Genomic DNA, 27206 nt, shown 5'->3' with positions numbered 1-27206 from the left:
CAGAACAAATCGGATGGTATAAATAATAAAAAGGCCGTTGCAACGCTTTTCAGTCTGACAGATAATACATTGTCCAATGTTGAAATTTCCATCCTATTCTGTAAGGGATATGATAGAATCCAATGTAGTAATAGATATAGAGATAAAAAATTAATTGTTGGTGACACAACGTGAGAGTCATTTAATATATTTATTTTTTTTGTTGATTTACTTGAGTTTAGTTTTGTTTAACTGTCGTTTTCTTGACAGTTATTTCTTTAACAGTCCGGCTGTACTGGCAGTTATCTAAAATACTTTTGGTTGCCAGTTGTTTTAAAATAGATGTTATTTTCCTATTACAGGGTAATTCAAGAATTGTTTGCTTGATTTTATAAAAGAAATAGCTTAAAAGAGATTTTTTATTTATCGTCGATTATGAACGATTCTTCTTTGACGAAAAATTCTACAACTTCCTCATCCATATTCTTTGTGTCTGAATCCAACTCATCTGTATCAATATCTGAAAAATTTATTGAAAATTAATTTTGAAGTATTAAAAATGATTTATATAGAACATTATATTAAAGTTATAATATTTCGATTAAATAAATTTAGACATTTATTTTTATGTTGAAAGCTTTAAAACCATACTTTACATTTTATTTAAAAAAAAAAAAAAAACATTTTTAAACATTAGTTAAATTGACAATATTTATTAAATAATGTTAAATATTTTAGATAAAAGAAAATTAATTGATAATAAATTGTAATATTTAAATAGTAAAATATAAAGTTTCTTTTATAGTTTAACTATTATGGAAAATAATTCGAATTTATATGGATATTATAAAAATAAAATAATATTAAACATACTTTTACGTAATTCCATACGACGTTTCTTTTGCTTATTCCATTCTTCAGTACGTTCTGTGCGATAAGTATCAAATGATTTCATTAGAGCACAACGTTTTTCTATCAATTCCTGTACAATTGAAAAAAGGAAATATATACATGAAATTTTATAACAATTTCTCTTTTTTTATAATAAATTAATGTAAATAAAATGCGAATAATGACCTTGGAAGCACGCGTAAGACGAAGACGATCCTTGCTTTCAAATTGGGCTGAATATTTCTTTAGATTTTTCTTGATCTCCTTGATCTGGTCACTGGTGAGTAGAGTTGGCGGTCTTGGACGCCACAGAAACTGATTGAAATGATTAAGGTTGACTCTCTTTAAAATTCTACCTTGGAATGTCCAAAGCCAATAAGCATTATCGACACTTGTCTTCCAGCTTGACACTGATGTTACTACATAACTGCAAGGCAACAAATTATTTATTTTGTATTATTAGATTTAGGTTATAAGAATCAATCACAATTCCAGTGAAAATATAAATTATTAAAGTAATTATATTGTGTTTAAACGAATGTCTACATATCATTAGTATTATACTAAATAATTTATGCACAAATAATGTACTTCTTATCTGATGAATAAACTAATTTGAATACAAAGTATGGATTATTTGTAAATGCTGTATGATTGTAATAACGTTTAATTTAATGATATTACTAAGCAAGTAAAATGTAAATATTAAATAAATTAAATTTAGCCATAAGTATTTGATATCATTATTGAATTGTTTCTATTATACTATTAAAATTTTTTAATTACTAAATTATCATATTGAAGAAAAATAATAAAAGATGTTTACTTTTATTAAATATTTATGTTTGTTTCATTAAAAATCAATAAAAGATGAACATTAATAATTACCGGCCCGTTGGATCCCACTCAACATCAGAAGTTTGATAATGATCCGTCAGATTCATAACAGTGAAGTCATTAGTATCGATAAATTCTAAAGCCCCAGACATAGTAGTAAGTCCAGCCAACACAATAAATTGACCAGACGGCGACCAGAATAAGTGATTGCATGCTTTTTTCTCCAATTTTTCTAAAAGTTGTAGCATTTAATTAAAAATTTATTTAAGGCCCTTACAAATTTCAATAGTAGATCATTAAATGAATTTAATGCATTTAATTTAAATAAAAATAATCATTGTAAGACGCTTACTGAGAAGAGCAGGACCATGTCCACAGCGTACTTCATAAAAACTAACATTTACGCTAGGTGATTCACCATGAATAATCGCAAATTTATTTCCCACTGGTTCCCACGCAAAAGAATGAATGGGTTCCTTTATTTCTACACTGTCAACGGGAATAAGTTTTTCACGCATATGAAAAATTTCGAAGTTGTAAGACATTCCCTGAAAGTGTTGTAATGTTTGAAATTTACAACTTTCCTGAAAAAAGTTATAAGAATTAAAGATTAGTATGCACGTTAACTAAAATGAATTAATTTTAAAGTCCAAGACTTTTTAAACTATTATTGTGTACAATCCAAAATATTTCCGATTATTAGCTTTTCCGAATGAGTATATTGTCGTAATACAAAATTTGTTACGTATTTATAAAATTTATAATTAATACTATAGTATACAATTTTTTCATTTTTATTGAGGTTCTTAGAAATTTTATAATTATTTTTAGTAATTGATATAGATCCGTTTAATTAAATTACACTAACATAACAATGAAAATATATATCTTACCGTATATTTCTGTTCAGTTTTTTCTTTTTTCTTGGCAAAACGATCAACTTTCACACATAAATAATCGCCCGATTTTTGCCAAAATATTTTACAATCAGCAACATTAAATAGATTATTTTTACGAATTTCATTACGACTGAAAATAATATTATAATTAAAATAAAATACGATTTAATAGTAAACATTAAAATTACCTAGGTATTTCCATCAATGTAACTCTAGCAGGTACATCCTTGTCTTCCGGAACCCAAAAAGCAATGATATTGTCAGTTGGTGACCAACTGAAATCCCTGATACCTGGTATTTTTATACTTTTCTTATCAAGTAGACCAAATGACTGGAATTTAAAAATTTTATAACAATTTCTAACAAACAAATAAAAAGATAATTACAGCTAAAGTCACTAATAAATATTTAAATACGAATCATTTACACAATATATTTTACATTTCATCATATAAATTTTGTAATAAAATTATATATATTTTAACACAATGTATTTAACAAATTGGCAAGTAAATGCATAGTGGGTGTATATGCAAATGTAAATATATGCACACATAATTCGCACACACCAATATATATTTATACACACACATATTCGATGTCATACATCCTAATTTTGAAAATAATATGTAAAATATAAATAGTTTTTAGACTCAATTAATTTTTGTGATATAGTTAATTATTTTCTATTAAATTTTTATACATTTTATAATGTTTAAATAAAATATAAAATATTTAAGATATACTTATTTAAGATACAAATATCTAGAAAATATGGATAAAATATAATGTATTTCATCTTATATCATTATTTTAATCAATTTACATTATTTATATATGCAGTTAAGACATTTTATTTAATTACAAATATAAATATTGAAATACATATAGTTCATGCAAAGAATAAAATATTTCTACATTGTTGTAATTTTAACTAAAAGAAACTGTACACGATTATCATTTTGTAAAATAAATTCAAACTTTATATATAAATCGCCAATTGCTAGTTTTTATTATACTTTGTTTATATAATTGTTTATATAATGGAATAAATTTAGAAACATTTAAAATTAACTTAAAATGTTTATAATAGAATTATAAATATCTATAAGAAATTTAAGAAAAATCTTAACTAATGATGCATGAATGTACCATAATTAGTATATTGTAATCTTTCATAAATTCCAAAATAATTGCATGCATTTACATTGATAATTTAAGTTATAAATGATTAAAGTCCTTTACAAAAATTGAAATATTTATTCAATGTTTCTTGATTATTCAATTTTTAATAAACTAAAATATAAGTAAGCAAATTATATCCCTAAAGAAATATTAAGCAATACAAATTTGTTTACCGGAGTCTCGTAAACACTAAGAACATCCTCACCCATGTAAGCAACATACTTGTCGTTGTGAGACCAGCGAAAAATAGGCCAAACATTAGGTCCATCTGGTTGAAAAGATCTCTTTTCTTGACCTGTGAGTATGTCCCACATAACTAAACGCTTGTCTGTACCCTCACTGCGAGGTGAGTATGTAACTAAGTAACGTTCACATGGAGAGAAGTCAATACACTCAACACCTCGTTGGATGAACTTCACCTGCTGAGGAAATTGTGGACCCCCCCATAGGGCTACTCCCAGTTTGTGGAAGGTGGCCAAATATGTTCCCAATGGTGACCATTTTACATAAGTGTCGGTCCAACGCTGTTAATTGATATGTTAATAGATTTGTGTACAAAGTAATAGAATATCAATTAATATTGTAATTTTAGTAATAGTTATATTTTTCAGCACTTAAAATTTTTTACTATATAAATGGAGATTTTAATCTATTTAAGCTTTACAATAGGCTTTAAATGGGACAACATAAACAAATAAAAATCTTACAAAGTATACAATTTTCTATTTTAAATGAATAATCAACAATTTATTTTTATTGATTAATAAATTATAAACTTGTAATAATATACAATTTGAACATGAACATAATATTTTGAAAGAGGTGTTTCTGTGAAACAGATGTATTGACATAATTTTATTTTTTTTATTTTATACAAAGTATATCTATACTTGCATAAAATTAAAATTTTATATATACATATATATGACTTATGGAATTATACTTACAGGACGATCCTCGACAACAACACAATCTGGTGCACAATTCTGCCATATCTGAACACTAGTGGATCCTACATTACCAGAAACAATGCAGAATTGGTCGTACGCATCTGGATCCAATAAATAATTGTGCAAATCTGTTGCCGCTTTAAATGGCTGAGATTTTGGTGGTTCCCAATCTTCTGGAATATTCTCGAATTTTTTAAAATCAGTAAAGAGATTTACCTTAAAAGTATGAATCTTATCGATTTTGTAATTATTTGCTTGCTTCACTGCATTTAAAGCACTTGTTGGATTGCTGTACTCAAAAAAAACATATCTGAAAATGAAATTTTATCATTAGGCTTGAACTTGGTTTATATATAAATATAAAATTGATAATTATTTTTTATCAACCCTTTAGTCATTCCATTTTCATCTTGAGGATAATACTTATTAACTATTGCCCCAAATTTTCCATAAATTTTTTCAATTACAGACTGTAGTTTTTCTAATCGTTTTGGTTCTACAATTGGTACTCCATCTATGACAATTACAGATTCTACACCATCTGTTTCAGAAGGTTTTTGTTCTATTATGTCATCCAAGAGTTCTGTAATAAAAATAATTCATTCGTTTATTAAAAAATCAAATATAATATAATAGTATGCCTACAAATATACAATAGATCGTCTAATTGAACTAGTATTACATTTAATGAACAATAACTTTCTATTTATTTCTCTACCATTCGTAAAAGTCCATTGTGAGAAAAATTTTATATACTGAACCGATTTAATTAGCACTACTATAGGTTAGAACATAACCTTCAAACGCCGACTAAGTCTATAAACATAAACATGCTTATCCGTTAGATTCCCGTCTCCCATTGCGATCATTAAAATAATTGCGTTCATCCAATACGTAAACATATCCAAATAAATTTACACTCTTTATAATTGTCTGAAGTATATGCATTGTTTGTAGGCACAAGTCCATGCGGCTCAAGGACCTTCTGTCAATGCAGTAACAAAATGCATTACGTAGTCTCTCACCATCGTCCTCAATATCATCGACAAAGTCCTCGGGATCGCTGAAATTCGGCTCCTCGTTACCGTTGCTCATCTCATCGCTCGTCTTACCAGGATCCTCATTTTGCGGAGCTTTATCGGACGAAGATTTCTTCGCCATCTTGAAGCACCTCCGCGAAAAGGAAATAGAACACAAGCAGAATGTCTACGCGGCAAGATAACTGAAATCATGTACAACCGGCACCAATCCAGAGTGTTAACACTTACGCGTTTTTATAACGGCCGATAACGAGAATAGAGGGCATATTTCTGACGAATAACAGCGTCATCTGGTAGTGAAAACTTGGAAGTAATTATTTTAAATAATCCAAGATTTAAATTATCCAGTCCATGGTATTGGTATATCAAATTTAGTGTTGGCCGGCGATTTTACATTGTGAGGATGTAATATTTTTTCAAAATATTTACTTTTGTATTTTATAAACATTCATTAGCAAAATAGCTGAAATAAATTGATCATCACGACTAAAAATACCTGAAAATCAACGGCTTAAGATAATAAATATTACTTTAATTTCGTACTCTATTTGAATATAATTCTGCAGTGACGAATTCGTAAATCCCTTTAATTTCTTTATAATCTACATTTAGATAAAAAGAAAATGTTTTAAAAATAAATTGGCTTCATATATTTAAGCACTGTATACGATAGTTAAATATATATATATATATATATAGTAATTAATATATATAGTTCCTTTTTATCATATGAGCTATTTTAACACGTTAGTATATTATATCTCACTCAGTGCGAATACGTAAAAATTAAGTAAAACAAATAATGGTATTTATGTAAATATATAGATTGAATAGTTTATCTAAATCATATAAGAAAAAGCAATTTTTATTTGAAAATATAAATTATTCATATGATTGTGTCTAATTGCTAATGATTGTTCATTAATTGAGTGATAATTAAAACACTTCTTATTAAATAATTAAATTTATAATGTAATGTACTTTCAACTGCAGATACTAAGTCTTAAAAGTCTGGCCGATCTTATGTTTTTTTGTCTTTATGAAGTTGCTTTATTCACTAAATTAATGACATGTAATTTTATTCAATACTTTTACATAATGAAACTTTTATCCAATGCAATACTACAACTATTTTGAGATTCTATTCTAAATAATTGTAGAGTAGATTAAAAATATTTTTCTTTAATTTATATTTCAAAATCAGAGCCCCTAAATTAATTAAATTTGAGATAATATTAATTTATTCAACTAGCAATTGAATGTCTGTTTTCAAAATATATTTTTTCTTTACAAATTTACAAACATTCAATTAAAATAATATAATTTATGATCAGACAATTAACAAATTATATTAAACAACATACTACTCTAAGTACGTTACTTAAATTTAGGTTTCTTAGATTAATTTAATTTTTTGTAAATAAAAACTATTGAATTTGCATGTTATTCCTTAAGAGTCATTTGATAATACCAATTAATAAACCAGACTTAAATAGAAATATTTTAACCTTTTCGCATTTTCTTTTTGACTGTTTTGTTTCATTTTCAAATTTTTTGTCATTCACTTTTTTAATATGGTTGGTAAAAATTTTACTTTCAGAAATTTTTTCATTAACATAACGTAAAATGAAGTCTATCGATAAGAAAACAAAATCTCAAAAGTCTGACGACAGGGTTTCAGGTACAAGTTTTTATTTAATTACAAATATTGAAAATAATTATCGCAATATATAATAAAGTTTGTATTCACAGTGCCGGTATCGAAAGCCTCATTTTCTCAAAATTCCCGAAGCAAAAATAGATTAAGCGCCGTTTATTTTGGAAATGTTCCAAGAACAAGTCAGGCATGGAGAAAAAGCATTAAAAATGGATTCAAAGTAACATAATTAATATTTATAAATATTTTTTCTATAGTTATTTTAATTATACGAATAATTAGTTCAGTGAATGAATATATAATTTATATGCATACATCATGTATACATAAATTAGTTTCCTGTGAACGATTTTATTACATGCTTTAAAATAATGACGAGTTTCAAAATCAAAGTAATTAATAATAACATTAATAATAACATTACTAATAATGAAATATTATAAACATTATGATAATATATTATCACGTATTATAATATTAATTAGATTTTATAATATAAAATAGTTACTTTTGAATTAGTTTTATGTTACACAAATTTTTAGAGATTGATTAATTGTAATTTCATTCAACCTGTAATTATTATTTCGCGATTTTGATTTTTCCAATATTATTTTATTATTCCAATACATATTTTTTACCTTTTTACCGGATTACCGGAAACAAATCATAAATGAAGCCCAATCAAACATTTTTGTAAAATTATACAAATACAAATTCAATATACATTTTAAATAATTTATTCTGTCAATTGTTATAATTTATGCATATTATATGTGTACTACGAAATAAATTTGTACGTATTATTTTTAAAACAAAACTGAAAAACTTCAAAAAATACATATAGTATATCATAGTAGCGAAGTTAATATGTATTTAGAAAATCTACACAAAAATTATGTAAAATAGTGAAATACTTAATATAGATGGCAAAGTGATAACGAAGTCGAAAGGTTTGATAATAAGTAATTCGAAGAGAGTCATTGATAAATAAATAGTAAGAGATGCAGGCGAGCTTAATATTAAAAGTAAATTCATAGAAATTGCGACTTTGCTTACAAGAAAAGAGTATTTATTGCCTTTCAAAACACTGATTAATAATTGAAAAATTTTAATAATCGAATTTGATAATCGAAGCTCCACATAATTGTTTTTAAGCAAAATTACTAACAAAATTAAAAGAAAGTTATAATAATAAGACATATTTGAAACATAAATGTTAACTCCATTTGCTTTCAAACTACTGTTCATTACAAAATAAAATCTGAAAGCTATGTAATAACGTTAGATATGTTTTATTAAAAACAAAGGTACCAATGTACCAAAATAGTTACTGGCTCGATCCGTATTTACCATTTCGGTATGAGGTTTCCGATAAAATTCTTAAGCAAGTTATGACCAATAGACTGAAAGAAGAAGAGTATTCGGAATATACAGTAAATCTAAGCCGGAGTATAGCTGCAGAGATACACGATCAACTATATAGAACTGACTATGACCGGTAAAGTATACGGCATTTTTTTGCACTGACCCTTGGAAGTATATTATAGAATCAGATTAAAAATTACAGTTGCTACTGATTTAATGATTTTGAAAGACTATGCTTTCGTGAAATGCAATGTATGAAATATATTATTGGTTTTGTTAAATGTTGAATTTTTATTACAATAAAATCTGTAAATAAAGATGTAAAAAAATAGTGAAATGTACCCTTAAGAATTATTAATTTGTATATTTTTATTAAATAAATTATAAAAAGTAAAATTTTATTGGTGTTTATAATATGTTTTGAAAATTTACAATAGATAAATAAATGAATAAATGTCAAGTCAATTAATTGAATTAACAAATATTCCATGTGCTTGATTTTATTCAGTTAAAACCATTATTTCCTAAAAGCTACTACTGAACGTACATATAGGCTTCTTAATTTATATATAATACATTAAAATAGATTTAAAAATAGTTGGTCTCAATATAACTACTTTGTGCACAGTTGTGTATAATACATTCAAAATACACAATTCATTTTATAAATATTTAAAAAGGAACCAATATTTCCCTTAAAATGAGTAAAGGCAAAAATAATTCTTCATAAAAATTTCTATATTCTTTTTCAGAGTCAAATACGTGGTGATTATAACTATTATTGAGAATACAGATCAATCATTTTCCTCCGTAAATGGCAGATTATGGGATGCTCAAAGAGATACTTACTCTGTCTTCATTTACGATAGACCCACTTTTTATGCTATTGGTTTAGTCTTCGCTATGTATTATGAGTAAATATTTTATAAAGAGAAACATATGTATCTGAAATTATTTCCAAATCTCAAATTTGATAATTTCAATTTCTTTTACTTATACTATTTTTGTTATATTATTGTTAAATATATATTAATTTTATTTAATTATAAATAAATATGTTAGGCGTATTTTTTAGTTTATTTAATGTATGCAAACAAAATTAATAACGATTTCTTTACTGAAAAGAATTATTTTCTTTATTTTTTATTCAATATTTACAGATAGAAAACATGATATCAGAACAGATTATGAAAAGTTTAATTATGAAAAGGTTAATTTGAACAGAGGAATATTGTATAAAAATAAAAAATAGTAATAGAATTATATCACAAATGGTATTAACACTATACAAAAACGAAAACTATGAAAACTAAATTGATTAAAATAAATTTGTAATTAAGAAATATAAAAAATTGTTAAACACAAAATTTTATATCAAATTTTTTATTGTTTACATGCACATAATTGTTATACGATAGAAAAATTAATAACCACGCAATTTTTATAAAGGTATTGTTAATAAATACACAATTTCCATTTTTTATTATTAACTGAATATATTATATTATATATATGCATACGCACATGCACATACACGCATATATATGAAAGCATGCATGAGTAATGTATATGCTGATGGGTGCATGTGGTTATGAACATGCGTATGCGCAAACGCGCGCGCATGGTGTGAAGATGCGTATCTATATACATATATTTGCATATGCATACGACTGTGAAGTACAATGTATCGTTATGATTAGGTAATGATAACCATAGTCGAAGACCTTATTTCCAATTATTATTAAAATTATATCAGTAAATTTTTATTAATTATATGAACTGTACTTTAATTGTAAACATTTTTAATCCATCGCTATTACGTCATTATTTTTTAACTTTAATTAAGCGTTATATATATAGTACTTTTTGTGTTGTCTTATACAAGGATACAGAAAAATAATACCTTGCAAACGCAATGGAATATTCTTTATATATTAAAGCCAAATATTTTAAACTATTATTATTGACAATTTTCTCGCGATTTACATAATTCTTTTTTTGCGCTATTGCAAATAAATTTTTCATTATATATATTTGCTCACGTACCGATCTACTGATAAAACCACAACAACCTAAAGGCCGCTCGAATATGTAACGATTATATTTTTCATAAAATTTTTTCTCCAATTAATCAAAAGATCGATTTCCAACTGTTATAGGAATATTACATAATGCCAATATTTGTCACATTTATACATTTATAATGCTCAAAATAAAAATTTAGTTTCTTTCGTATTAAGAATATTTAGATTTTTTAGAAATTATAATATTCATTTATATAAAATCGTATTATTTCACATTCAATTGAAAAAGATTTTTAAATAGAAAGACTTTTTCATATATTCTGAAAATTATTTTTCTACGCATTAATACATTAATTTATTCTATATGTAAAATATACATTTTTGTGGATACTTAGAATTTCAGATAAAAATTACAATATTTTTCAAAGTAAAAAGTTTTATTTTATAATTAATTTTTACGCTAATTATTATATGGGTACATTTCAATTTTAATTTAAAATCAAACTTGTATATAATAATTTGCTTATTTGCTTAATTATATGCTTTATAATTTTTTAATGTACACAGAAAATTTTTATATAAAGTAAGATAATTAAAAATAACAAAATCTTAAAAATATTAGAATGATTACGTTTCTTATATTATTATATACAATCGTATGAAAGAATTGTACGAAATAATTTGAAAGTAAATAGTTTAAGCACGTATGATATAACTCGAGTTTTCATTAGGTTTATGGCAAGACATTTTAAATGTTAATTAATAAAAAGAAACGAAATATAAGAAAATTGTATGGGTTCTAAAATTTTAAATATGCTTAAGAATTGACCCATAGAAAATAACATAATAAATATAAATTTATTTCTAAGTTTGATATCTGTTACACATCGACCAGTTATAATACATTACACAACTTTTTCTCAAAATTCTTAAACGTTACAATTAATAATATGTTATTATTATACACGATTCTAATCAAATCTAGATCAATGTATCACCACTGATACAAATAAAGCATCAGTTTCGATTATTATTTCATTATCTCCTTATATTATCGGTTTTTGACGTTCGAGTTTCCAACTCTCGGCTATATTTTTCACTTGGTCCATTTTTTGACGGTTTGTATGTACAAGAATGAGTGCAACCTCAATATGGTACATGAGCGACTTAGGCGCCTTTAAAAAATTTATTGATAATTTGTTATTTTACTGCAACTTAAAACGCTCATGGACTGAATAAACAAACAAAAATACGTAAAATGAAAATCTTGAATATTCCATGTCGTTGCAATTGGTATGGATATATCAAAGATACTCAATTATTTATTCAATCCAGCGTCACTACTTTTATTTTAGCCATTTTTTTTATAGCAAATCACTTATTTTAAACGCCATATTTCAAACATCTTACATACATAATTTTTATATTCATGTATGTGACACATTTACAATAAATAACAATTCTTTATCCGCTGACCGTCAAAATTTCTGAGAATCGTCATCCCTTTGCATCACATTTATAGATCGGCGTTTTATGTTTGTAATTACAATTGAAAAATTCCTCGCAAATTCTCTTCATAGAGGCTTTTTTCGAAGCATTTGTTCTATCACATAAACGCATTCGTAATGCACTAATGATTCTTTTCATAAATTTTCTTCCTTGTATTTTAATTTGGTTTGTTCGATCAGAATATACAGCGGCTATTGCATAATATTTTCATTTTATTTTTCGTGAATGAATTAAAATTTCTGCAAATATTATTTTACTTATAAGATATAAACATAAAATTAATCTCGCTTAAATGAAGTTTCTTCATTTGAATTTTATAATATTAAATTATGATATAATAACGTATTTTTCATTCACGAAATGTTAAAATGACGTAAAGTCGATTAAGAACAAATAAATCATTATTTTATTATAATTGATTAATTAAAATATTAATAATGATAATAATAATAACATCAATAATCTTAAGAAATTAAATTTTGTAGTGCTTTAATAAATTTTCCAGTGTGTATATTATTATGAATATTATTTATTAAAATAAAATACAAATTAACATTAAAATAGACATAATACAATATAAATTAAAATAGGAATACAATAATATATAAAGTACTTAATATAAAGAATATTTCATTATTTATTAAGTAATATTATTTTATAGAATGAATGATTTTGTTTCATAAATAGATAATCAATTTCACGTTTGTGCGATTTATAGCACCTGGTTTAGAGTACATCTCCAGTGAATAAATTCAACACAATAATAAATAGTGTGTATACGTATATATATAACGATCGTTTTATAAGAAAATGATTTTATTTCATGATTATAATTAAAATCAAGTTTATATCGTGAATTAAAACATTTCCATTAGTTTAATGAATTTCTGTAATACATAGACTAATGTTGCCATATTCCGCTGCATTAAATTAATTACTTCTGATTTCACAGGATTTGAATCCTGATCCGTAAAATGGCTCGGAAAAGAATATTTCACCAAATTGCACAGTTTATAAGAAACGAATAAGAAAAATTTGAATGAATTATTCAACATTTAGACAAATACCAATAGAAAGAATTATACTTCGTTTCGATATAGAAGTCATTTTTATTACTTTCGTTTCAAGGCTCTATCAATATAATTTTTCATGAACTTTATATATTTTGTTATAATTTTGCATTGTATCGTAACAATACGCTCTTGTGAACACGAGTGTTTTGGTGTATATGTATGTTCATATGTATGCACGTATAATAGCACAAGTGCCTATATATATGTATTTGTAGGCAAATGTGTATGAACACATACACTTATTATTCAAAAGATTCAATACCAATGTATAAATAAGCGGATGTCTATCTGAATTTTAATTTTTTCTATATTATACTTCATTCTACTTATTATATATTCTAGTCTAAAAAGTCAACCATTCAAGGTACCTTCGCAAAATAAAACAAAAATAATCCATTCCGAGCAAATTTTACGAATTCGAACGATGGACCACAGCCAACATGATCAGTTTAACAATGACGGTTCAAAGAGTAGAAACGCTATAGAATTTGCTTCGAACAGCTTTTTGTGGCACAATTGATTCCTTTCACACCCTGTCATTTACTCCGCCGACTGTTTCGAGTACTTATAATTTCAATCTCGTAGCATGTACGTAAATGTGTATGAAACAATTGACACAATCGACGAAGTAATTTATGCACCATTCGGAATTATTTACGCATAATAATAGCTCTTAGGTTTTATTTTTTACCTTTTTTTATAACAAAATACACATTCACGACATTACAGTATGATTATTTTTCATTTTGTTTTCATTAATGGATATTCTTAAACGACTTTGCATATGCCTTATGTATTTGTGTGTGTTTCATGTTGTGTCTGTGCGTGATAACCTACGAATTGCTAATATCATTCTTTTTCTTTATTATTTGTTTATTCTTCATAATGTATTGAAATTTAAATTTTTATCTTTTATGTACAATCACAAAAAAATGATTAAGAGTTCTGCTATTTATAGTGTATAATTTGTTACTCATAGGTCATGCAGTTATCTGATAATTCTACTTTCTCTCTCTCTCTCTCTCTCTCTCTCTATATATATATATATATATATATATATATATACTGTCTATCCATCTATCGATTGATCTATCTATCTATCTATCCATCTCTCGTAATCCATAAGTTCGTAAAAAATGCTCAATCGAGATCACCTCATACTTAAATTGTTAAACTTTTCAGTGGAGCCTTCGCACTTTCCTCATTGTACAGTTTTCATGTGTTTTTTCTTCTCTTACTTAATTTCTATTCTTCCATGGTTCTCTTATTTTCTGATCTAGTTTACAAGAAATTTGTTCGGAAAAATTCATTCTTTTCGGAAAAATTATTTCTTTATATGACAATCTTATTAAAAATTATTCTTATATGTATAATTAATTATATAGTATATAATTTTATACTATTTTATATATTTGTATAGATTTATATACATCTTTGTTAAACAATAATCCGCATGTTATTCCTTTCTTCCTTTATTTTTATTCACTATTTTACTTATATATTTACAGAATTTTTTTGTATTTATCTATTTTATTTAGTCTCGTTTCAATTCAAATATTCGAAAGACTTTCGTTTACTTATCGTGTTCTATTTTAAAATTATTTTAAGATTTTCTAAAGTTATCTATTAATATCGTCGGAGGCAGTTATTACTTCACAGAATTAAAACCATTTTTCATAAGTGATGTGATTGAGTATTTAAGAAATATTTACATTCCTTTGGACATTACATTGGACATTATGAATTAATTTTTAAAGTAATTCCTTTTCTCTATCTCATTGAGTCGATAAGATTTTGATTAAGGCATTCTATCTGTCAAGTATTGACAAATGTCTTCCGTTGTTTTTTCAATATTTTTGCTCTTCAATCCTTATTGGTTAGCTTACAATGATTTAAATTGGCAGTAGTTTTATAATAAAAGTCAAAAAGAGGACTTTTAAGTCGGACAATTAAGACCCTTTCCAAGTCTGTATAAATCTTTCTAGCAATAATTGGGGGTCAAAGTTGTTTTATGATTTCTCTAGTTGTACAACTGCTCAAAATACTTATTTTGAAGTTACATTAGGTGTGAAATAAGCCAACATATTTATATTATACATGTAATTAATTTTTTAAATAATCAAGGGACGTCTATCTTCAATTTTTTTTTAAAACTTTTTTTTAAAAAAATTAAAATTTAAATTTAAATTATTCAATTGTCACGCAGTTTTAAATTAAGAAATAATTCTATTCAGCTTTTGCTTTCTAAAATAAATAGGATTCTAGAAATTATTATATTAAACATATTACTTTGCAAACTTATAATCTCTGTAATATACCGTTAAAGGTACAACATATTACAACGGTTTGAACTGTAAATATTCATATACGATTTTTCATAGCTATTAAAGACATTTATATTTGAAATTTGAAGGTTTGAAATTAAGCTACATTGTCTAGAAAAACTAATTTTAAAAACGTAAGTATCAAGTACAATAAATCTTAGATATTTCTCGATAAAAATCTAAGTTTTTGTTCAATTTCTCGCCATATTTAAACGTAACTGTATTACAAATAAATTATAAAAAAATATAATAAAGATCGTATGACTCTAGTCTCTTAATCACAATGTTTGAAGATCGAAATGTATAATACTTATCGATTCTAAATCACTAAATATCAGTTGCCTCATCGCGCTTAAGGGAATAGGGCTAAAGTAGGAAATTGCGACGAATCTGGTAATTGTTAGCCATTGAAAAAACAAGTTTTTCTTCAAACTGTATCATCCACAGCATTCTTTCTGAAGGACCGTGTTCCCCTTATTCAGTGGAGTCAAGGCTTGTGAGTAATCAAAAGCATAAATGTCGTGATATTGCCGCGAGCTGGACAAGCCAGGAGGGTACGTCGCTGCTCAAGGGCCCGGCGAGAAATACGACGGCGAGCATGTAGTGACGAGCGTAGATAAGTCCGGGGCCGAACGGCTGCACAGCGCGCTCGACCGGTGGCCGCGGCCCCGTGTGTCATACCGGCTCCTCCCTCTTGAAGTTAATATTTTGCGAGGCGCAAAAGTCCCGAGTGAAGGGCACACAGTTAAATAGCTTGCAGAGTTCGCACTCGTAAGTAGGGGCATGGTAGAAAAGTGCGAGCAGCAGCCCAAAGAGGGCGACGATCAGGATTAGGGAGATCCAGATGATGAAAATTTTGCGACGACGATCGTAGTGACCGAACGAGATGAAGGGCATGAACGCGTAGGCGGCCAGGAAGCCGAATATGAAACCAAACAGGTGGGCGTAGTTATCAACCCAGGGTAGGACACCGAGCAGCAGCAGCCCGACCAGTATTAAAATGAGTTTAATTAGAGCTCGACGTGGATACTTTAGCATTGGCCAGCAGTGCAGCACCTCGACCACTAACGTCGCCAGCAAGGCGAAATGGGCACCAGCAGGCCCGACCTGAGGGAAAATTCGATATGCCACTTATCCCTTAGTCCAGTGAAGCAAAGTAAATCAAAGTAAACTTGAATTCCATAATAAATAAAATCAAGTGCTGAGACTGGAAGAAGCGTATTTACATACCTCTGCTCGGTATGGGATGAAAATAGCGCTGGCGAGATTTCCTGCCAAGGCTCCAGTGAAGTAAATAAGAGCAATACGCACCGATCCTGTCAGCTTCTCCAAATCCCTCATCAGAAAGTATTGAATAAATAATGTGATGATGATGTGAAGAATCCTGAAATTTGATCATTTTGGTTTTTAAATTTGATTATTTATGATTTTATAATTATTACCACTTTGTGACTCGATGTGTAAATGGAAAATAAATGCAAAGTATTGTTCGCCGTTGAGTTTTATTAGTATCCTTAATGAAGCATTTCGTAAAGTGCAATTTGGTACAATTGACTACCATAAAATGAAAATATAATAGGCTTTGACTTAATTTAAATCAATGAACATCCTCACTGCAAAATATTTTCAAAAGTCAACTAAAGACAAAAGATGCATCTAATTTTAAATTTCTAGGTGACTTTAAAAGCTTATGTAGCTTTGAGATCGAACATTTTTCTTACCCAGCGTGGAGGAAGGTAGTGGTGAATAGCCGGTAGAATTGATCGGGCCATTCGGGGTTAAGGAATGGTATCATGCCGCATACGTCGTGGAGACATTCGATCTGCGAGCAGAGCGAGGCTTCCTCATGGAAGTAACCGTGAACAAAGTCGCAATACTCCTTAGTGGTGATGCGACAGGTACCGTGTATGCCAATGCAACATGGGTGGCCGATTACTTCGCACACCATGTGTTCCGCCATTTTGTCCTTGTAACGGCTCACGGGGAAGTTGGCGTTGCCATGGAGATTTTGTTCTTTGCCTCTAATAATTATGAACGATAAGCATCGCTTAAGCAAAAGGTGAAATTTAGTTTAAATTTTTCATTTATAATGATGCATTTAACAATTACCCAAAATTATTCAAAATTATTATTAGTTCTAGAATAGCGTAGATTGTAATTAATATACAAACTATACTTGGGGATGTATTTTGATATACTTGTACTTTGTTGGGAGCTGATCGCAGAGTTCCAATTTACATACCCATGTGTTATTTATATTAGAGAAATCATCTGAATTAAATGCACGTATAGATTTAATTTGTTAACTAAGTAAAAGAGAAATTAATTTATCAAAATATTTATATTTATTTACATTGTCAAATTTCATTGTTTTATAATAACTAAATTAAAACTAGTCCAATATAAATTATCATTAATATTCGATCGTTCTCAAACAACATATGAAATCTAGTATAGAATTTTCATTTTCTTACTTATTCTGAAGCAACTTTAAATAATAATTTATGAGATAGATCGACACGAATAAATTATTGATAAACATTTATACGGTAATTTCATGTAAAAAAAAAAGAAAAGAGAAAAGTCAAATTCAATTTTATTTTGTAATATTAGTATAACTTTGGATGAAATTTTTCAATTATTCGAAATATCATTAATCGAAATATTCATAAAATAAAAAGAATATGTATAAGAATTATATTAATTAGCTGCTATCTCGTAGATTGTTAAGATATGAAAACAGATTCATGCGTTCCAGGAAACGTTGAATTACGTGCAACTTACCGAAAACGTTGGCTAAAAGGATTTATCTTTCGACATATTGGCCACTTAGTGATGTCATCGGGCCACTCGTAAGGTGCGATGCTCGCGGGTGCGTCGCAAAACTTGGGATCGAGGCCACAGACGGAACCGCTGATGCGACCCCCGGGTCCGCTATCTGCCGGTCCCCACTTCTTCCATGTTGATATCGTATTCTAAATAATTACGTAAAAATTATTAAAGACTATAAATCATGGTGTTATATAATAAGCATTATATGGACAGAATTATATTGCAATTAAGGCTTACGTGAAGCAACTACGTACTCGTAAAGTAATAAGCGAATCGATAATATATGGTTACTACAAGCAAACGTGCTGATCTTACTTCTAAATGAAATGTTACTCCACAATAATAATTTATTTGAGGCTAATAGGATACAAATGAATAAATTTTCAATATTTTCGAAAAGGCTTTTGCACTGTTTTTATAGTCCAGCATTTTTTAATTTGTATTGAAAGTAGTTTCCTTTGGAAAATCACAAATTAAATTCAATCTTTTACAGGCTGAAGTTTTATTTAATTTTATATTTGATCAAATAGACGTCAATAGATTACGAGCCTTTACGAATTTAGATTATTACGGTAAATTCCTATTTTTAAAGTTGAAGTTAGTGCCTTTAATATATATATAGTAAAATTTCATTTCAAGTAAATAGACAATTGCAAATATGATGTAAAATATTTTTCTGAATATATTACGACATCGAAGATAAAACAAAAATAATAAAAATGTAATTATTACAAACATGCTTCCTTCGAATATTTTTATTACCGTAGATGTGGAGCTCATCCCTCGGACCAGTTGGTTTTTAAAAGAAAAAATATATTATCAGATAAAATATAAGAAATGTTGATGTTTCAAGGGATCGAAGATCCAAGCGTAGCATTAAACATACAATTTTGACAAATTTATAAATATTTCGGAATGCACGGTTCATAAGAGATGATGAAACTTTATATTATACATCTCAAATCGCTTAAAATAAAAATTGAATATCTTATCATTTATTCAGTCGTTAATTTATTAAAAAATGTTGTTCCCTGCACGTCGACTATATGCAAGGAAATCGATGTAAGAAATTCTCGACATTTGTAATACTCCTCGAAAAGACAAATCTCTGTAAAAATTATGCAACCCTTTTCGAAAGTAATAACAAACTGAGGAACTCGTTCATACGTATATTAAATAATACAGTATTTTATTAATAATTATATACCACTTTACGCCCGTTGTGCAAAATTTAAGAAAAGATGTTGCCGTTGATTCGTCGTCATGTTTTCTTCGAGTAGTATAAAAACGTAGATAAATCTCTCCATTCATTTAAATTCACATTATCATTTGCGAAAGGGCAGGGGTCAAAAACAGCTGAGAAAGTAGGGCAGAAATCACTTACTGAGCAATCGGCTCTACTTGACTGCACACAGCCAGAGTCGTCATTTCTTATACAGCACGCTGTGTCACGTTCCTTTTCCCGCCACATGTCGATCTCCTTCAGGATCTTTATGTCCCTCCGCATGCAAGGGGCGAACTTTGCACCTAAATGTATAAGGTCGGAGGCTCGTGGTCCCAGCCAGAAGTTCGCCGGCTCCTGATACTCGACTTGCTGTAGGGAGAGACTCGTCACCAGAACCTACGTAAATTTGTTCGTATGGTAAATTTATCACTTTGGAAAATACCTCTTGACCTAGACTTTTAATTGCTCCTGCACTTTCACGATATTTTATAATCCAATATAGTTAATGAATTTAAATTAATCGGCTTCAGGTAAATTTCGCATTTTTAATCTGAAATTATATTTACTCGGTGTCGTGAAATAAATCGTTCAAGCACGAATAAATCAAAGCACCCGATGCACAGAAATGAAAATTAATTCGCATACGCAAATGAATTAAATTCCGAGATTAACAAAATAAGTAACGAGACAACACCCGAAAAAATTCTATTTCAAACAAATGCTTCCATATGATTGAACTAAAATAAACTTTTATGATATATGTTTCAATTTTTACACATTTAAATGTTTATTTAAAAGTCAAAACGATTTACCTTGTTATAAGTGGTTTTTATATTCTTTCTAATTATTTTGAAATTATTAACTTAATGAATACTAATATACAAATACTTATATAAACTTTGTCGAAATTTTACTACTGTCGAAATACCATAAAATTGTAAATTGAATTTTATTTGTTGATTTTATAGCGATGTGTTAATTTTCAATAAAAGTTTCTTTTAAAAAATGAAAACAAACTTTTTATTTTTATTTTATAGTTTTTATAATACATTAATTATTATGAGAGAAATTTCAAAAAATAATTAAATAAAAAAAAGAAAGAGTTAAATTAGCTAACCAAACTTGATCTGTGATGGAGATCAAGCCCAACAGGTCCAAATCCATAACACGCTAGTGAAATGATAAGAATGAGTATTTGTACAGTTGTAATCCAGTATGTAAAGTACGGTCGATGATCCTCAAAGTCATCCAGTTGTTTTCTTACATCCGGTTTTTGAGCAACGCTTTTACGAAATGATCTATAAAAACAGTTTAAGTTTTACACAAAGCTTTTACGTATTTTCATAAATGTCAGTACATAAATTTTGTATTATTTTCATTTCTGAAACATATATTTAAAAATATTTTATACATTAATTATTTAGTACACATTTTGGATTCCGGATATTTAATATTGTCTAGAATTTAACTAAACTCCCAGATGTTCGGTGGGAGGATTGCTGGTAAGTGGAAGGGTAAGCGTATTTGTTCAATAATTAAATACATTTGCTTATTGTGTTGTTTATTGACCTTTATTTTACAGACTACACAATATATATATATATATATATATATATATGATACTAAGATGATATTGAGAATTTGTGAGATCTTGCAGTTTAATGGTAGTTGCCACGTGGCGTTGGCATTCACTAAATGCAGCGGTAAGAGGTTGTAAATCTCCTGATCCTCTGACCTAATGTGCTTAGAGGTAAATTGTTACTCTGAAAGTAAGACATTATAAATTTCTGGTACTTCTTCATATAATGGCACGTGATGATAACGTGTTGAAATAGATGCCCAAAGGCAAGGTGCCTGTCGCATAATTAGATGCCCTTTGGCTAAATGATTTTACTCACAGAGATTCACTTGCCTGGCCGGATCCTGTAATCAGCGCGCGGATATTGAGCTTCTTATAGTCGTGTTGATCTTATTATACAACTAGCACTCTTGAGTGCTTGAATTATAGTGCACTTGAACAATTAAAAAATAAGATGGCTTCACTGTAGTGGCTTACTAGTTTATCGCTGCAGAATCTGCTTGAATTATGAACGTATACTGAGTATAACTGACTGACTGGTATATGGCGGAATGTGGTTGCTGTATAGAGTGATAACTGATAACTAATTGATTGAGAAACTTAAAGTAGCCTACAAGCCTGTTAAATACGCGCACGAAAACTGAAGACTTGTTCCTTCCGTGGCGGCTCTGCTGTTATATATCTACTGTTCCATGGCGGTCCTGCTAAGGTAGACCGTGATCCATGCCATGGTGTCTTTACTAAGGCAGGTTCATTGAGAGAGAGCGTGGTTCGTTGCGTGCTTCCTTTAAGTATTCGTGCGTCAGCTTACTTAGCTGGCAACAATGCATAGGTGTTGCTATGCCCAAAGTCTTGATGACGTCAGAGACTAAGCTCTAGAAAATTCTAGGATTCCAGAAAGACAAAATTCCAGAAACAAGGCGGAAATATAGGACAGTCGAAAATAAGAAGTAGAATATTCCAAAATTCGTAGAATGGATGTTTACAAACATTAGCGTCAGAAAGCTTGTACTTTCCCTATTTTAAAGTTCTTGGAGATTGCTTCAATCCCGATCAACTATAAGTATTTAACTATATAGTCTTCACTGTACCACATCACAAATTAAAATGAACTATATTAAGAAATTTAATTCAAACATTGATTGATTAGTCTATTTTATAACGAAGATGTAATTAATAAGACTATTTATACTTATTATTTTACTTTAATTGTTGGACGAATTACAATGAAATGAAATCAGGATAACAAATTTTTTATCTGGTACAGTATTTTACGTATTTGTATCTAATTTAAACAAAGCATAAGCTTAGTATATCTATATGAACAAATGGGTATAATAGATGCGAATTTGTGTGTGTAAAAACTTCATTGCGTATGCACAATTTTTCTTTGCTATATGAAATTACAGAATATTTATTTAGATTTATTTTTAGAATTACTACATGATTGCAAAACAAAATAGAAATATTAGTTTAATCACAAACAAATGTAGCGTGTTGTAAAATAATGAAGAAATCAGAATATATTACAGTGAAAAAATAATGTTAGCACCAAAAAGAATAAATAAAAATGCAAATGAAGAAAGAATAATAAGGGAATGTGGATAAAATGACGCGTATAACAAAGACAACTTGCAACTTGAAAAACCAAGCAAACGACCGAAAAAAGATGTGAGAAGTGTAAAAACTAGGTCACATAAAAGTATTCAAAGACGTAGAAAAAATTCGTATGAAAGAAGGTGGAAAGTCAATTGTAGAATAAAACGTGATAAAAGGCTGAGTAACTAGAACTATAGTAAGCATATACAGCAGAAAATGGTTAATTCTATTTTATATTCGAAAAGTCAGCAATATACAAAAATATGAATGAAATATTCAATTAAGACCTATGTTTATCGTATTTATGTTAAATAATTTATGCGTTAATGAAATCTTAATTTTGTATTAAATGTTGATAAATATATGTATGATCACTAAATTACTTTGTATTCAGCAACTCGTCGTGTGCAACTGAAACATTAATGTAGTTTTCAACTATATCATTGCTTAGAAATTGTCTAAGAGTATATAAACATTGGAAAATAAAACTAAACTTTAAATATGAAAATCTAACATTCCTTTTCGAGCCTTTATCTAAGGTATAATATAGCTGTAGATAACTTTGAAAGATTTTCATACTATATGCTTCTTTAATTTGTAATAACATTAAATACTTTATGATTGAAAATAAACCTACAAGTTTTGGGGCGAAGGAAGTGCAGTTATTAACTGTCAGACAAGTGTAAAAAGATCTTACATTACAGACAGTAATTTCTTTATTTACTTTGAAAAGTTTCATGAATTTATTATCTACAGTATTAAGATTCAATCAATATTATTATACATACATTCATAATATAATTGAAAATTATTTATTTTTCCACAATTTAAAATATTCTTATATAAAAATTTTTTATATAAGAATTTATATATATTATATAAGAATATCTATTATAGCTATAAATGTATAATGTAAAATTATTTTTTTATCTAACATAGATTTATCCATATATATATATATATATATTGTTCGAGAATGTGAGAATACTCCCAGCTCATTAGACATCTGGAAAACGCGAGATAAGAGTTCCGGAAAAAGTAAACTCTTGATTATCTAAACAAAAACAATTCATAAACACATCCGGCGAGAATATGCGATCAAGAGTTTAACGAAACACGTCATAAAACATGCGGCGAGAACTTCGATGCGACCACGCCATAAAGTATCCATCGATTACAAGCCGTAATACTTCTGGCATAATCAACTCATAAAAATATAAGCAAAAACCATCTCGTCTGACATTGGAAAAAGGGATATTAAAGGCAACACTGCACGCATACGCTGATGTCAAACCCAGCTACATGTGGCTCGGATAGTGTAAGCGAGAACGCGCCAAAGAAGCCCCCCTCATAGTGGGGATGCAAGTAAGAAGCACTCTGATTGGAGCCGCCAATAATAAAAGAATCAATTCGATTGAAGACGCCCAAAAAGAGGCGCTCTGATTGGAAACGCCAAGAAGCAGAAAATTCTTAAGGGCCATGCGGTGGCCGAGAAAATGCCTTCAAGATAGACGCCAGCAAGGCGCACAGAGGAGTCTCTTGTCACCAGAGAAGCCGGCAAGGCTGCTTCTCCAAGGGAACGCTAAATAACAAGGATGTAGCATACACAAGTGAAGGCCGATTAAGAGACAAAGCCTAGTCATATCCAACTCATAACAAGTGCAAGATAAGTGCAAATCAAATCATACACTCGCAGCAGTGCAAGATAAGGAAAACGGAACAAGTAAACAGTGGTGCACAGAACACAACATAATCATAACCTATAAGGTGCCGCTCGAGGCAAATTCAGCAAACCATACGAGGTATAGCCAGAAAAACACAAAACATAAACTACAAGCTGCCGCACGAGGCACAACCTGCAGACATCACTAGCTGCGATCAAGAGCACAAAATCTGCAGAACTCACAAGGTAAAGAACTTTAGAGCGACCAAGCTCACATAATATGCAAACGCAAAAAGGGCAAGTTTAGTTCCCACAAGATAGACTTACGAGTCGCCGTACGCGGCAATATCTGCAGACTCAAGATGAGCCTTCAAGGTAAGCAATAAGACAATAACAATGCAAACTCAAGCTACTGCCACGTGCCACTACACAGGGAAGCACGGGTGTTTACGACCTTGTTCTTCTATGTATATAACTCCAACACCACGTGCATTACATATAGAGGACCAGAAAGTTACTACACCCTTCTACCTGTACATGAAACGCACATTATAGTTCTGTGGCAATACCAATACAAAACTCAAGAAACAAAGGCATTCAAGCATACACTAAAAATCATTAGAATACAAATAATGCAATTATCGCAATAAACTGCAACAAATACCAAATCTATTTATTATTGAATACATGCACTATCCTGTCCACTCGTCCGCAATCCTCCCTTCCACCATCTGGGAGTTTACACCTAACTTTAGATATTTGGCCCTCCTAGCCCGGTACTCTATTTTTAGACATATATATATCTATATGTTTGAAAATTCTATTTTTCATTGCATATATTTATGACTATAAAATTATGTAAATTTAATATTTAAATATCGAAGCAAAATATTTATAAAGCTATGATTTAATTTATTTTTTAAGAATATAAATATTCTAAAATATAAAAACAATTTATAAATATGAAAATGTAAGAATGATGTTAAATCGATCCATTTTTAAGGTTTAGTTAAAGAAGGTAAATAGAATATTAAGGTTCTAATATACAGATATTAAAGAATGTCAATTATAAATCTAATTTAAACTTCTCATATACCGAGGCAGCGTCAACGCAGTTATTATATTTTCCCTATATAATGTAGTTGGTGTAAGTCTAGATATGTTCATACGTATCGATGATGGCATAATAGTACAAGAACGGGGTAACGGATGGGAATTTCCATGAAGGAAATAGTAAGGTTGGAACTATAGTCTGACTTCCTGGTAATGGTAACAACTGGAGGAATCTCAGTCGATTTTGCCAAAATATAAAAAATGATGAAGGAATATTTAAGGATAATTCATTTTTCTCCGGCAAGAGGCCATACTTCGTTATCAACCAACTAAACAGTGAAATTTCATATTAAGCTTGACATTACTGATCTCATTCTTATTTTGAAATAAGATTAGATAAGAAAATGTTATAAATTAAAAAAAAATTGACCAATTTGAAGTAATATTTGATTTATAATAAAAAATGAATTTTATTTACAGCTTCTTATTCGAACATGTGTTGTAAATAAAGAGTTTTACGAATAAATATGTTTTATTGGTAACTTTAATGCCTTTAACAGTTTAAAAAATACGTAAAAAGTATGTCAAAAACATTATATATTTGTGACATATTTAAGGCAGGAACAAATTGTAGCCGCGAATTGTGAATACAAGAAACTTTTATATTAAAACCGTAAAAAAATTCTTGGCCATTTTATAGTCGACAATGAAGTTTACAATAACATTGATTTTTCAAAAATGAAAGTATAAACAACTTCTGGTTATTCCGACTAGCAAAGAAATCGAATAAAATTACGCATTTAAGAAGGCTGGTATATTGCACAAATAAAGAATTATAGGACTTATAAGTTTTAATTTAGCACTGGAAACTAAATGTCGATTCTCATATAGACATCAGATGCAGCATTTCACGTTGCAAACTTTTTTTTGTGTGAAAATAAGGAAAGGATCGGTGATTGAGTTAATACAGCAACTGCGGAATACTGCTTACGTTGAAAATAAGTGACTGGAATTTATGGCTTACCCGAAGAAACGGCCGACTATCCCCATACCATACTGTCGGCGATTGCTATTGTCGAAGACGCGATCGATAGTGCTCGACGATATTCTTTTTGCACCAAAGAGCCCCTTTGTCCTTGGGCCAGGGACTTCGGCATCCGTAGCGAAGGTTGGGATCATATGCATTGGCTCTTGCAACTCCAATTTCGTCCTGCGGTTTGAATTCAGGGATTTTCTTTGAGAGACTTTCCTGATTAAAAACGTTGATTTGGAGATGCAATGTCATCTCACACAAATGTATTTGAACAGAGCGACGTTTAAATTTATAAAGGTTAACATTCAAATATTTTACGAGGTGTTATTTTATTTAAAGTAGATTATATTATTGACTGGTAGATTAGGTTTTCATTTTCTATATTTTAAAACATTGTTTAAGCTAGGATTATACCCATTTATTCAAAGACAAAACCTTTATCAAAACAAAGGATTCATAATTAAGTATATAATTTTATATAATAGTATG

At 28.7% G+C, this 27206-nt stretch overlaps 3 protein-coding genes across 3 annotated transcripts; 1 reads left to right on the top strand and 2 right to left on the bottom strand.

The window, feature by feature from the left end:
* Positions 1 to 221: 221 nt before the first annotated feature.
* Positions 222 to 5962, bottom strand: eIF3b (eukaryotic translation initiation factor 3 subunit B). The gene is made up of 11 exons (XM_011499878.1): positions 5767 to 5962; positions 5129 to 5324; positions 4739 to 5051; positions 3965 to 4315; positions 2795 to 2937; positions 2601 to 2736; positions 2060 to 2291; positions 1759 to 1939; positions 1057 to 1297; positions 853 to 961; positions 222 to 499 (listed from the first exon to the last, which is right to left on the bottom strand). Exons 1-11 carry the CDS (start codon positions 5900 to 5902, stop codon positions 399 to 401), a joined length of 2139 nt encoding a protein of 712 aa, XP_011498180.1. The 5' UTR covers positions 5903 to 5962; the 3' UTR covers positions 222 to 398.
* A 1445-nt stretch (positions 5963 to 7407) lies between these two features.
* On the top strand, positions 7408 to 9772 carry LOC105366110 (tctex1 domain-containing protein 1-A-like). The gene is made up of 4 exons (XM_011504439.1): positions 7408 to 7462; positions 7534 to 7658; positions 8746 to 8936; positions 9556 to 9772. Exons 1-4 carry the CDS (start codon positions 7408 to 7410, stop codon positions 9719 to 9721), a joined length of 537 nt encoding a protein of 178 aa, XP_011502741.1. The 3' UTR covers positions 9722 to 9772.
* A 6185-nt stretch (positions 9773 to 15957) lies between these two features.
* On the bottom strand, positions 15958 to 26880 carry LOC105362423 (inactive rhomboid protein 1). Its single transcript, XM_011499867.1, has 7 exons — positions 26709 to 26880; positions 20908 to 21088; positions 19950 to 20186; positions 18518 to 18708; positions 17455 to 17754; positions 16964 to 17117; positions 15958 to 16840 (listed from the first exon to the last, which is right to left on the bottom strand). Exons 1-7 carry the CDS (start codon positions 26867 to 26869, stop codon positions 16409 to 16411), a joined length of 1656 nt encoding a protein of 551 aa, XP_011498169.1. The 5' UTR covers positions 26870 to 26880; the 3' UTR covers positions 15958 to 16408.
* Between the last annotated feature and the right edge of the window lie 326 nt (positions 26881 to 27206).

This window comes from Ceratosolen solmsi, unplaced genomic scaffold (assembly GCF_000503995.2).
Source record: "Ceratosolen solmsi marchali unplaced genomic scaffold, CerSol_1.0 scaffold10, whole genome shotgun sequence".
NCBI classification, from domain to species: Eukaryota; Metazoa; Arthropoda; class Insecta; order Hymenoptera; family Agaonidae; genus Ceratosolen; species Ceratosolen solmsi.
Note: the sequence above shows the minus strand (reverse complement) of the source record. Positions and strands in the feature narration are given on the sequence as shown.